We start from the raw sequence: 14428 nt of genomic DNA on the forward strand, positions 1-14428 counted from the left end.
GCAATGATGTTGCGATGCGGGTGATGGTTAACCCCCTCCCCCTCCCCCCCCCTCCCGTGTCTTCGATGAGTAATGTCAAAGCCAAGAGGAGGTGCGGCAACGACGATGATGATGATATTTGAGTCTCGAATGAAGCGGTGTTTATGATTCTGGACGTCCGCGTTGCTCCACTCCGTCCGCGCAGCAGCGGCGGCGGCGGCGGCGTTCCTCTGGATCTGGGCGGTGGGATGAGACCGAGACCGGATGAGGCGAGTTTGTTGAGGTTCTGGTTGGGGCGGTTGTCACTGGCTGGACGGCAAGGCGTAAATCACTCCTCTTACATTCCTCCGTCACCAAAACCCCCACCTCTACTCCATAGCCCAGGGAACGGGAACCTTTTTTCTGCCAAGGGCCATTTGGATATTTATGTAACATCATTCGCGGGCCATACAAAATTATCAACTTAAAAATTAGCCCGTTTATATTTGGTCAAACATTTAATTAACTCGCCCCCTAATGCGATGGGGCTGGAACTGCTTCTCTTTGGTGAGGCTTGTGGTGATGATGTTAGCCGGTATTGACGATGTTGCTGCTACTCGCAACTGCTTTTCCAGGTTTGCTCCCTAGATTTATTGAATTTCGAGTCCTGCCTGCGGTTGCCTTGGCAGGGCCACACCAAATGATTTCGCGGGGCCTTATACGGCCCGCGGGCCGGACGTTCCTCCCTCCTGCCATAGCCCCACATCATCATCCTCCTACTGCCTGCCCTGGCACCCCAGCTATGACCAGGCCAACCCCCATCTCTACCCCTACACCAACCCCCATCTCTACCCCTATTCTTATCACTACACCCCCAACACCAACCCCTATCACTACCCCCCACCCCTCCTCAACCACTCCCAGCTGTCTTCCCGTCACCATAACGACACAAAACCCCCACTCTTCGCCATCTCCACCACGGTCATCTCACGTGCACATTGTAGCGCTGCTGTCAAGCGCCTTGGAAATACGGAGCTGCTGCGATCGAGAGACAAGACGTCCAGCTACGCCCGCGCGTCACCTCTGCGGCTATCTGGTGGCAGATACAGGCAGCGATGACTGCCCTCGATACGGCAAACCACGTGGCTACCACCAACCCCCCAGTGGCTCAACATCACCGCCATCAACACCGCCATCAACACCGCCATCAACACCGCCATCAACACCGCCATCAACACCACCATCATCACCGCCATCAACACCGCCATCATCACCGCCATCAACACCGCCATCAACACCGCCATCAACACCGCCATCAACACCGCCATCAACACCGCCATCAACACCGCCATCAACACCGCCATAAACACCACCATAAACACCACCATAAACACCACCATCAACAACACCATCAACACCACCATCAACAACACCACCATCAACACCACCATCAACACCACCACCATCAACACCACCACCATCAACACCACCACCATCAACACCACCACCATCATCACCACCATCAACACCACCATCAACACCACCATCAACACCACCATCAACACCACCATCAACACCACCACCATCAACAACACCACCATCAACACCACCACCATCATCACCACCATCAACACCACCATCAACACCACCATTAACAACACCATCATCATCACCATCAACACCACCATCAACACCACCATCAACACCGCCATCAACACCACCATCATCACCACCACCATCAACACCACCACCATCATCACCACCATCAACACCACCATCAACACCACCATCAACACCACCACCATCACCACCACCATCATCATCACCACCATCAACACCACCATCAACACCACCATCATCATCACCACCATCAACACCACCATCAACACCACCATCAACACCACCATCAACACCACCATCAACACCGCCATCAACACCGCCATCAACAACACCATCAACACCACCATCAACACCACCATCAACACCACCATCAACACCACCATCAACACCACCATCAACACCACCATCAACACCACCATCAACACTGCCATCAACACCACCATCAACACCGCCATCAACACCGCCATCAACACCACCATCATCACCACCACCATCACCACCACCATCATCACCACCATCATCACCACCATCAACACCACCACCATCACCACCACCATCATCATCACCACCATCAACACCACCATCAACACCACCATCAACACCACCATCAACACCACCATCAACACCACCATCATCATCACCACCATCAACACCACCATCAACACCACCATCAACACCACCATCAACACCACCATCAACACCGCCATCAACACCGCCATCAACACCGCCATCAACAACACCATCAACACCACCATCAACAACACCACCATCAACACCACCACCATCACCACCACCATCAACACCACCACCATCAACACCACCATCAACACCACCATCAACACCACCATCAACACCACCATCAACACCGCCATCAACACCACCATCAACAACACCACCATCAACACCATCAACACCACCATCAACACCACCATCAACAACACCATCAACACCACCATCAACACCACCATCAACACCACCATCAACACCACCATCATCACCACCATCAACACCACCATCAACACCACCATCAACACCATCAACACCACCATCAACACCACCATCAACACCACCATCATCACCACCATCAACACCACCATCAACACCACCATCAACACCACCATCATCACCACCATCAACACCACCACCATCATCACCACCATCAACACCACCATCAACACCACCATCATCATCACCACCATCAACACCACCACCATCATCACCACCATCAACACCACCATCAACACCATCAACAACACCACCATCAACACCACCATCAACACCACCATCAACACCACCATCAACACCAGCATCAACACCACCATCAACACCACCATCAACACCACCATCAACACCACCATCAACACCACCATCATCATCACCACCATCAACACCACCATCAACACCATCAACAACACCACCATCAACACCACCATCAACACCACCATCAACACCAGCATCAACACCACCATCAACACCACCATCAACACCACCATCAACACCACCATCAACACCACCATCATCACAATCGCGGTAGCCCTTGCGCTTATTTGTCCGAGCCAGCCCCAGTGTGCGACAAGCGGCTTGCGAGGGCGAGCGACGCGTCGTCGCGACAGGCTGGGTACGTGTGGTGCTTTATTTTGCGCGACAGGAACCCTGGGTGTGCACAGTGCCGCTACACCGTCAATCTCTTCCAAACGTTCGCTCATCCGACCTCCTTTGCACAGATCCGCCGATACCCTAAGTCTACTGCATGCCACGCACAACATCCATACCGACGCACTGCGCACGCGATGATTCTGTGGAGCGACCCATTGCATAAGTGTTGTGCACGATCGTACGATGCGTCTGCGTGTGTACGTCTGCGGCGAGTTCGTACGAACCCCGGCGACCCGAGTTTTGATTGCCCCCGCTCGCGGCCACCAACCACCGGCGCACCTCTCTGCGGGACAGGAGGAGAGGACACGCAAACTCCGCAACGCAGAGGCGGCCCGAGTTGGGAATCGAACCCAGGCGGCCTTCTGGCTGCGAGGTGCAAGCAGTCGCCTGCGAGCGGCCTGGAGGCGACTTCTTCAGTCTCTCCCGCTCCACCACGCGCTTGGGAGCTCCTTCACAGCAACCCGGTTCAATAACCACAACCACCACCAACACCAACACCACCACCAGAAACACACAAAGACAAAGATCCCCCGTGTAGCCTCAACAGGCTGTTGGGGCAAGTGCTGTAAACGAGCAGCACCTATGAAGGCCGGCACGGCACACGAGGGGGTGGGTGGGCCAGCATCACGCCCGGCCGCCTTTGTCTCCCCAGTGGCGATGTTTACTCCACACCGCACCAGGTACTCATTTGAGGCCGAGTCGACCTAGGGGGAGGCCCAGGACAGGTTCAGACAATCGTGTTGGCCGTACCCAGGTCGCCGGGTTTGTTGCGCAGCGACCTAACCGCTGCGCCACCGCTCCCCACCACCACCAACCACCGAAACATCGGACACCGTTGCCAAACAACGAGCGGCACAACCCCCCCCCCCCCCGCGCCTCGTGTGGGTACGCGGCGGAGAGGGAGGTTATTTGACCATACTTCACCACGCCGGTCGCTGCGGTTTGGTAACTGCGGAAGGGAGCCTCCGTAGGACGTGGGAGCTCGCAAGCCCCGAGTGCCACGCTCGGCTATGTTGCCCACCACGTAGCCCACCAGCAGCAGCAGCAGCAGTAAGCCTATAACACCTGTTATGCACGGTGGTGGTGGTGGTGGTCATTCCACTCAACCCCCTACCCCCACCCCCCCACCAATATTCTCCAAGAGAAACGACCGAAGGCACGGAGACGCGCGGGCGACAGAAACGCGGGCGAAGTTACCGCGTCAAAAAAAGGTGTCGCCCAACCACGACGACGATGACGACGATGACGACGATGACAACAACGATGACGATGACGACGATGACGACGATGACGACGATGACGATGACGCTGACGACGATGACGACGTCTCTCTCCGCACGGCAACAAACAAACCGACGACGTCGTACATTCGCTCTTCGCGCGCGTGCACGCCAGCCACGCTTCGCACACGCACGAGGCCATCAGCCGAGGGGCTGCGTTTCGCGGGCGGCGATGGAAAGTCCCCTAGCCGGGCGGCGGGTGCCCGGGGGACGCCGTCCGCGTGGGCTGTTGCCCGACGGGTGGATGGCGTCTCCCCTCCTGACTGGGAGCCGACTGCTCGGCCTCACCCTACGGTTACGAGCGAGGAAGACAACTTTAAAAAGTTGCCCGCCCGCCCGCCCGCCCGCCCGCCCGCCCGGGGCTCACGTCAGGTGAACAAGAGAAAACTGCGCTGACTTTTACAAAAAGGCATTTGTTGCAGGTGAATCTGACGACTAATTGAATTGCAAGGCTAAAAAAAGTTAACTAATAACGGGGAGGATAATAACGCTACGTACAGGCGGGGGGGGGGGGGGGGGGGTTGGGGGGGGGGCGCCTTGGCTTCAAGAAAAGGCGTTTTTTTAAAAAAATCGAGATTATTTTGATTAAAATTCCCACCTCCCCCCCAACCGCCACCCCAATTTTAAATTCCCAAAGTTTAACAACAACGCCATCGCACGCGCCGCGCGATTTAGATTATTTTCATTTAAATGTTTCATCTCCCACTCCCAAAGTGGGCCGGCGTAGACGTGATTACATACATATATATTTATATTTATATACTTGGGTCAATTCACGCAGGGCCGGTCAGTTATGAAACGAGGGGCAGACCGGACGGCGAGTCTCTTGAGGTCAGCCCGCGATGCGTCTCTTACCCGACACCGGGAGGGAGGGAGGGAATGTTTGCGTTCAGCGCAAAAGGCCACGTCATTGTTTCATTAAGATAACCATATGATAATGATCACGGCCCCTGTGTGCACCCAGGGAAACGTCACCGGGTCACGTGACCCTTTGGTCACGAGGGTCCTGCGAAGTTTTTGCGCAGCTGGGGGGGGGGGGGGGATGGGGGGGGGCGATGGTTGCTGCGCACGATTCCGATTTGAGCGACGTGCGGTGTCAATTTTGCGACGAAAATTTGGCAACACAGCGGCCCACTGGCTCTTGCGAACGACGCCGCTGGTATCTTTTAGCGTCCGCTGCGAGTAAAATTGGATGGCCGCGTCATGTTGTTATTTTTACCGTCAAAACACACACACGCACGCACGCACGCGTGCACGCACACCGCGGTGTTAACCAGAGTGGCCAGCCGGATTAGAACCGCTGGGCCACCGCTGGGCCACCGCTGGGCCACCGCTGGGCCACCGCTGGGCCACCGCTGGGCCACCGCTGGGCCACGGCTGGGCCACGGCTGGGCCACCGAATCTTCACCGGGAGAGTGTGCCGTCCGAAAACCACAACAGCCCCCGTTAAAAAAAGCAAAAAAAAAGACACCGATTTTAGTGATCTCCGTACAAAATACAGAACCCCCGGCGTCGGACGAGGTGACGCAGAGGGGAAGGAGGTATCTTCATTTTGTTTATATATATATAAAAAATTTACATTTTGTTGAAAAGGCCTTGCTTCACCTAATACCGATCACCGATTTCTCTCCCCGACCGTGTTTCTGTGCGGCCGGCAGAGCCGAGAAGCTGCTGGCAAGCCGGCGGTGAGTAAAAAAAAAATAAAACCACGGCCGCGGCGAGAGAGGCGGCACGCCGGGCGCTGGACACATCGTCCGCGTCGCCGGTAGACAGTAGCGGCAGGCCCCCCACCCCCCCCAGACAGGAGCACGTGACCAATAACCGCAGGCGCCGCGAGAGAGGTATCCTGGATGTGGTGTGCCGGCCGAGCGCAGGCACGCTTTGTAAACGAAGGCCCGGCCCCACAGCCACCCCCCTCCATCCCGGTGGATCTGACGGCCATCGCGGGTTCTCCGGCCAGTGACCCCCCTCCGCGGTCGGTCCACGTCCGGCTAGAAAAGTGTAAAAATAGAGGAGGTCTCTAGGCTCCGTGGCGAGCGCAGAAGATGTTGCGCGGTTAAAAAATATAGATGTAGATCGATATATATACAATCGTAAGGCGACGCCGATACGTGCAAGGGGGCCCAGGCCGAGAGGCCAATCGGCACACTGGCGTCATGTGACCTCGAACCACCAATCGCAGATGCCCGCGGGTCACCGACATTTTTTGTTTTTGTTAAGGCTTTCCCAAACGAGGTTGAGAACGTTTTTTTTCCCTGTGGCTCTGCCCGTCTGTCTGTAACGGCAGGGCCGGAGGGGTGGTGGGGGGGGGGGAGGTTGGAGGCGCGGGGGGGTGGGAGGGATTGACGATAACGCTCGTCAAGACGGTGCGACCCGGACGAAACTTTCCGTGTAAAGTTTCGTCGCTTTAAGGGGCTGAGCAAAACCGGGCGAACGTTGCCCGCGCCCCCCCCACACAGCCCTCGGCGCAGCGGGGCGGGGCTATCACAGCCCCCCGCTCGGTCCCCGTCGCGGCGAGACCGCCGTCGTCGCCGCCGTCGCCGCCGCCGCCGTCGCCGCCGTGTTGGACGCCGGCGATTCTTCCCTCCTCGTTACGGTCCCAAGGTGGAACAGTCCCCACCGGCCACCGCCACCGTCCCCACCGTCCCCACCGGCCACCACCACCGGCCACCGCCACCGTCCCCACCGGCCACCGTCACCACCGTCCCCACCGGCCACCGTCCCCACCGTCCCCACCGGCCACCGCTGCTCGTGCCGCCACAAGCGAGCACCAGCCGGTGAGCACCAGCCGGTGAGCACCAGCCGGCGAGCACCAGCCGGCGAGCACCAGCCGGCGAGCGGGTGTCCCCCCCCCACCTCGCGCTACGACGAGGCGGTCTTCCGCTCGGCCGTCTGCCGGGCCGAGCCGGGCCGGAAACCGGCGTGGCTCCGTCTTGTGCCCGTGGATTAAAACAGAAAGAACCGACGCTGCTGCTGCTGCTGCTGCTGGCGGCGGCGGCCGGGGCGGCCGGGGGCGGCCGCTCAGAGCGTGAGGCGCGAGAACGTCTCGGCCAGCGCGGCGCGGGCGCTGGCGTGGGCCCGTGGGGTCGCGGCGGCGGCGGCGGCGGAGGCGGAGGAGGTGGATGAGGAGGTGGATGAGGAGGAGGAGGTGGAGTGGTCGGATCGCGAGGAGGGTGCCCCCCCGCGTCGGCCCCCCGAGGAGCGCTTGCGCAGGATGAAGTTGTAGCTGGGCGAGGTGACCATGGCGTAGTAGACGTTGGAGCCGTCCGGGATCGCAAACTCTGCACGGCAGAGAGAGGGTGGTGGTGGTGGTGGGGGTGGTGGGGGTGGTGGTGGAAGGCACCCAGGCACGGGTGACCCAGCGTGGGAGGTGAGCACACGGGCGATTGCAAAGCGACACTTTGCTGTTCCATGGAATTCGGTGAAGCTGTGCTTTTGGATAGCTCACTTATTCAGAATCATGATGTTTTATTTCTACTGCAGGAGGAATGCAATGAGCTTTGAAGCTCTTTTTCACAGATGTCCAGTAGGAAGCACGGGGTAAGAACGTTACAACAACAAACAATACGACAAACACAATAGGAAAGGTAAATAAATCACTTAAAGATATAGCAAATACAACTAGTTTTTTTTATCTTACCAGGAAAAGACCACTGAGGCATCAACTTATGTTTCACAAGAGACCTGGCCACAAACGATAGCTAGACAAATTGGCAAGTCACGCGCATATTAATAGCAGCAAAATAATCTAAATAATCTGGCTAGAGACAGACGCACAGGACAAAGCTAATGCACACGGATGCTTTTAAAAAATACAGAGACACTAATAGGAGGTTTGTGATTCCTCCTTGATGTTGGGCCAGGTGGTTTGTGAGATTCTTGGGTCAGGTGGTTTGGGAGATGTCTGGGTCAGGTGGTTTGTGAGATGTCTGGGTCAGGTGGTTTGTGAGATGTTTGGGTCAGGTGGTTTGTGAGATGTCTGGGTCAGGTGGTTTGTGAGATGTTTGGGTCAGGTGGTTTGTGAAATGTTTGGGTCAGGTGGTTTGTGAGATGTTTGGGTCAGGTGGTTTGTGAGATGTTTGGGTCAGGTGGTTTGTGAGATGTTTGGGTCAGGTGGTTTGCGAGATGTTTGGGTCAGGTGGTTTGTGAGATGTCTGGGTCAGGTGGTTTGCGAGATGTTTGGGTCAGGTGGTTTGTGAGATGTCTGGGTCAGGTGGTTTGTGAGATGTTTGGGTCAGGTGGTTTGTGAGATGTCTGGGTCAGGTGGTTTGTGAGATGTTTGGGTCAGGTGGTTTGTGAAATGTTTGGGTCAGGTGGTTTGTGAGATGTTTGGGTCAGGTGGTTTGTGAGATGTTTGGGTCAGGTGGTTTGTGAGATGTTTGGGTCAGGTGGTTTGCGAGATGTTTGGGTCAGGTGGTTTGTGAGATGTCTGGGTCAGGTGGTTTGCGAGATGTTTGGGTCAGGTGGTTTGTGAGATGTCTGGGTCAGGTGGTTTGTGAGATGTCTGGGTCAGGTGGTTTGTGAGATGTCTGGGTCAGGTGGTTTGTGAGAAGCTTGGGTCAGGTGGTTTGTGAGATGTCTGGGTCAGGTGGTTTGTGAGATGTTTGGGTCAGGTGGTTTGTGATATGTCTGGGTCAGGTGGTGTGTGAGATATCTGGGTCAGGTGGTTTGTGAGATGTTTGGGTCAGGTGGTTTGTGAGATGTTTGGGTCAGGTGGTTTGTGAGATGTTTGGGTCAGGTAGTTTGTGAGATGTTTGGGTCAGGTGGTTTGTGAGATGTTTGAATCAGGTGGTTTGTGAGATGTCTGGGTCAGGTGGTTTGTGAGATGTTTGGGTCAGGTGGTTTGTGAGATGTCTGGGTCAGGTGGTGTGTGAGATATCTGGGTCAGGTGGTTTGTGAGATGTTGGGTCAGGTGGTTTGTGAGATGTTTGGGTCAGGTGGTTTGTGAGATGTTTGGGTCAGGTAGTTTGTGAGATATCTGGGTCAGGTGGTTTGTGAGATGTTTGGGTCAGGTGGTTTGTGAGATGTTTGGGTCAGGTGGTTTGTGAGATGTCTGGGTCAGGTGGTTTGTGAGATATCTGGGTCAGGTGGTTTGTGAGATGTCTGGGTCAGGTGGTTTGTGAGATGTCTGGGTCAGGTGGTTTGTGAGATGTTTGGGTCAGGTGGTTTGTGAGATGTTTGGGTCAGGTGGTTTGTGAGATGTCTGGGTCAGGTGGTTTGTGAGATATCTGGGTCAGGTGGTTTGTGAGATGTCTGGGTCAGGTGGTTTGTGAGATGTTTGCGTCAGGTGGTTTGTGAGATGTCTGGGTCAGGTGGTTTGTGAGATGCCTGGATCAGGTAGTTTGTGAGATGTCTGGGTCAGGTGGTTTGTGAGATGTTTGGGTCAGGTGGTTTGTGAGATGTCTGGGTCAGGTGGTTTGTGAGATGCCTGGATCAGGGAGTTTGTGAGATGTCTGGGTCAGGTGGTCTGCGAGCCGCTCGCTCTACCACTGAGCCATCTGGCCAGATTGCACTTCCATTGATGCTGGTAGTTACTGGCCACTTGGCGTTTTTGGGCGTTTGGGCCTGTGCTCAGCAAATGTGATTTTAAAAGAATAATAAATATAATGCCAAACGCACAATCGAGATAAAATTGTGGAAAATGTTCTTAAAAAAAAAATATGTACAAATGAATAAAGATACAACAGTGGGACGCTCGATAAACGATCGTGGCGAGCGTTGCCCTCTGACCTTTGCCCTCGCCGATGACCTGCACGAGCAGGAAGTCATCCGGATTCTCGGCCTCCATGTTGTGCTTGGTCATGGCCTTGCGGATGGCCACCGGCGTCTTGTCCTGGCTCGTCAGCTGAGAGAGGACAGAGAGAGGGGAAAGTGTCACGGCGTGTCACCGTCACGGCGTGTCACCGTCACGGCGTGTCACCGTCACGGCGTGTCACCGTCACGGCGTGTCACCGTCACGGCGTGTCACCGTCACGGCGTGTCACGGCGTGTCACTGTCACGGCGTGTCACCGTCACGGCGTGTCACTGTCACGGCGTGTCACTGTCACGGCGTGTCACCGTCACGTCACCGTCACTGCGCACCACGTCACCGTCACGTCACCGTCACGTCACCGTCACTGCGCACCACGTCACCACGTCACCACGTCACCACGTCACCACGTCACCGTCGCCGCGTCTCACCAGCACGCTCTTGTAGAGGTTGCCGTTGGCCCTCTCCAGGCTGACGCGCACGATGCACTCCCCCTCCGAGCGGCGGCTGCACGCGGGCGACGAGGCGGCGCGAGCGGCGCTCGGCACGTCGGACCCCGAGCGCTTGTGCGCCCGCGTCCCCGCCGGCCTCGGCCAAGGGGCCGCCAGCGTGGCCCCGTCCACGCCGGCGCCGGCGGCCGCGGCCGCAGCGGCCGCGGCCCGGGGACTCCTCTCGGGGGACGCCGGCGTCGGGGCGGGGGGAGCCAGCGATGCGTCCGAGCCGCCCCCTGGAGCCGCGTCCGTGTCGTCCCACTGATGCATTGTGGGAGCGCGGCGGGAGAGACGGGGCGATCATTCGCGAGGCTTCCGTGCCGACGCTGACGCCTGCTTGCCGTACACAGGGTGCTTCAACAACAACAAAAAACGTTTACCCAATTTGGGAAAATGAAACGGATGACAGCAATAATGCACTGGAGGACAGCTTCAAAAAGTCAAAGAGCCTCCACGTGTTCGCCATCGTTGCCAACGCGTGGCCTGGAATCTCCTCCTGGTGGTCTCCAGGACGTTTCGTGTGGCGTTGGTTGCGAATTCTCCAAAGTGTTCACATTTTTTTTGAAGCGCCACCCGACCCTGCATTTGGAGTCTGCCTCTGTAGCTCTCTCCCCGTGGTCACGTGGATTGTTCTCCGGGTCCTCCGGTTCCCCTCCCCCCCCCCAAACCCCCCACATTTACAATCAACGTCACCACGCGTTTAGAGAGTATCCGGCTACGGTAAATTTTCCACGCGATGATGACGCTGATGATGATGATGATGAAAAGCCACTTCGTGAGAGCTGACATTTGTGATGGGTTCTGAGGAAGAGCTCTATATGACTCGGCGGGCATGAGCTGGTGACAGAAAGAAGATGGTTTGAGAGAGCATGAACATTCTGAGTGTAGCGGGAGGGTCCTACGGGGTTGTCACATGAGGGGGCGGTGTTGCTGTGGCTGCTGCCCTGCTGCGATCAGGGATTCGCAGGCAGTTTTTCTCTCTCACGCGCACACACTCTCACTCTCACACACTCACACACTCTCTCTCACACACTCACACACTCTCTCTCACACGCACACACTCTCTCACGCGCACACACTCTCACTCTCACACACTCACACACACTCACACACTCTCTCTCACACACTCACACACTCTCTCTCACACGCACACACTCTCTCACGTGCACACACTCTCACTCTCACACACTCACACACACTCGCTCACACACTCACACACTCTCACACACACTCATACACCCTCACTCTCACACACTCACACACTCTCACACACACTCATACACCCTCACTCTCACACACGCTCACTCTTCACTCTCACACACTCACACACTCTCTCACACACTCTCACTCTCACACACTCATACACTCTCACACTCACACACTCTCACACACTCACTCACACTCACTCACACTCACAAACACTCACACTAACACACACTCCCTCACACTCTCTCACACACTCCCTCACTCTCTCTCACTCCCACACACACTCACACTCACTCTCTCACTCTCTCACACACTCTCACTCTCACACACTCTCACACACTCACACACACACTCATACACTCTCACATAGGACACACACTCACTCTCTCACTCTCACACACTTCTCTCACGCACACACACTCTCACACACTCACTCACACTCACACTAACACACACTCCCTCAAACTCTCACACTCACACTAACACACTCTCCCTCACACTCTCTCACACTCCCTCACACTCCCTCACACTCTCTCACACTCCCACACACTCTCACACTCTCACTCCCTCACACTCTCTCACACTCTCCCTTCTCTCCCCTCTCACCCCCCCACCCACCCCCCCCCCCCCACCTCTCGCTCACCTCTGACCCCTCCGTGCCGGGCGGCATCACGAAGATGCGGATCTCACACTCACACACTCTCACTCTCTCACACTCACTCTCACACTCTTACACTTACACACACTCTCACTCTCTCTCTCTCACACTCACACTCACACACTCTCACTCTCTCTCTCACACTCTCACTCTCTCTCTCTCCACACTCACACTCACACACTCTCACTCTCTCTCTCACACACTCACACACTCACACTCTCACACACTCACACTCACACACTCTCACTCTCTCTCTCACACTCACACACTCACACTCTCACACACTCACACTCACACACTCTCACTCTCTCTCTCACACTCACACACTCACACTCTCACACACTCACACTCACACACTCTCACTCTCTCTCTCACACTCACACACTCACAACTCTCACACACTCACCACTCACACACTCTCACTCTCTCTCTCACACTCACACACTCACACTCACACACACTCACACACTCACACTCTCACACTCACACTCTCACACTCACTCTCACACTCACACACTCTCACACTCACACACTCACACACTCTCACTCTCTCTCTCACACTCACACACTCACACTCTCACACACTCACACTCACACACTCTCACTCTCTCTCTCACACTCACACTCACACACTCTCACACACTCACACTCTCACACTCTCACTCTCACACCTCACACACTCTCACTCTCTCACACTCACACTCACACACTCACACACTCTCACACACTCACACTCTCACACTCACACACTCACACACTCACACTCACACACACTCACACTCACACACTCACACACTCACACTCACACACTCTCACACTCACACACTCACACACTCACACTCTCACACACTCACACTCACACACTCACACTCACACACTCTCACTCTCTCACACTCACACTCACACACTCACACACTCACACACGCTCACACACTCACACTCACACACTCACACTCACACACTCTCACTCTCACACTCACACTCACACACTCACACACTCTCACACACTCACACTCTCACACTCACACACTCACACACTCACACTCACACACACTCACACTCACACACTCACACTCACACACTCTCACTCTCTCACACTCACACTCACACACTCACACACTCACACACTCACACTCACACACTCACACACTCACACACTCACACACTCACACACTCTCACACACTCACTCTCACACTCACACACTCTCACACACTCACACTCACACACTCTCACTCTCACACACTCACACTCACACACTCTCACTCTCACACACTCACACTCACACTCTCTCACACTCACACTCTCACACTCACACACTCTCACACACTCACACTCTCACACTCACACACTCACACACTCACACTCACACACTCTCACACTCTCACACACTCACACTCTCACACTCTCACACACTCTCACACTCACACACTCACACTCACACACACTCACACTCACACACTCACACTCACACACTCTCACTCTCTCACACTCACACTCACACACTCACACACTCACACACTCTCACACACTCACACTCACACACTCACACACTCACACACTCACACACTCACACACTCTCACACACTCACTCTCACCTCACACACTCTCACACACTCACACTCACACACTCTCACTCTCACACACTCACACTCACACACTCTCACTCTCACACACTCACACTCACACTCTCTCACACTCACACTCTCACACTCACACACTCTCACACACTCACACTCTCACACTCACACACTCACACACTCACACTCACACACTCTCACTCTCACACACTCACACTCACACACTCTCAC

At 55.6% G+C, this 14428-nt stretch overlaps 1 protein-coding gene across 1 annotated transcript in view; it reads right to left on the reverse strand.

Moving 5' to 3' along the window:
* Window positions 1–3192: 3192 nt before the first annotated feature.
* Window positions 3193–14428, reverse strand: part of LOC116955437 (ral guanine nucleotide dissociation stimulator-like 1) — a 62807-nt gene continuing 51571 nt past the window's right edge. Inside the window, exons 15-17 of the mRNA XM_076052949.1 lie at window positions 10696–11016; window positions 10245–10359; window positions 3193–7795 (exon numbers count right to left, since the gene is read on the reverse strand). Coding sequence (XP_075909064.1) covers window positions 7536–7795; window positions 10245–10359; window positions 10696–11016 — 696 coding nt within the window. The 3' untranslated portion in view covers window positions 3193–7535. The remainder of the gene's footprint in view (window positions 7796–10244; window positions 10360–10695; window positions 11017–14428) is intronic.

This window comes from Petromyzon marinus, chromosome 59 (genome assembly GCF_048934315.1).
Source record: "Petromyzon marinus isolate PM22_M1 ecotype Great Lakes invasive population chromosome 59, UKy_Petmar_22M1.pri1.0, whole genome shotgun sequence".
Classification (NCBI taxonomy): domain Eukaryota; kingdom Metazoa; phylum Chordata; class Hyperoartia; order Petromyzontiformes; family Petromyzontidae; genus Petromyzon; species Petromyzon marinus.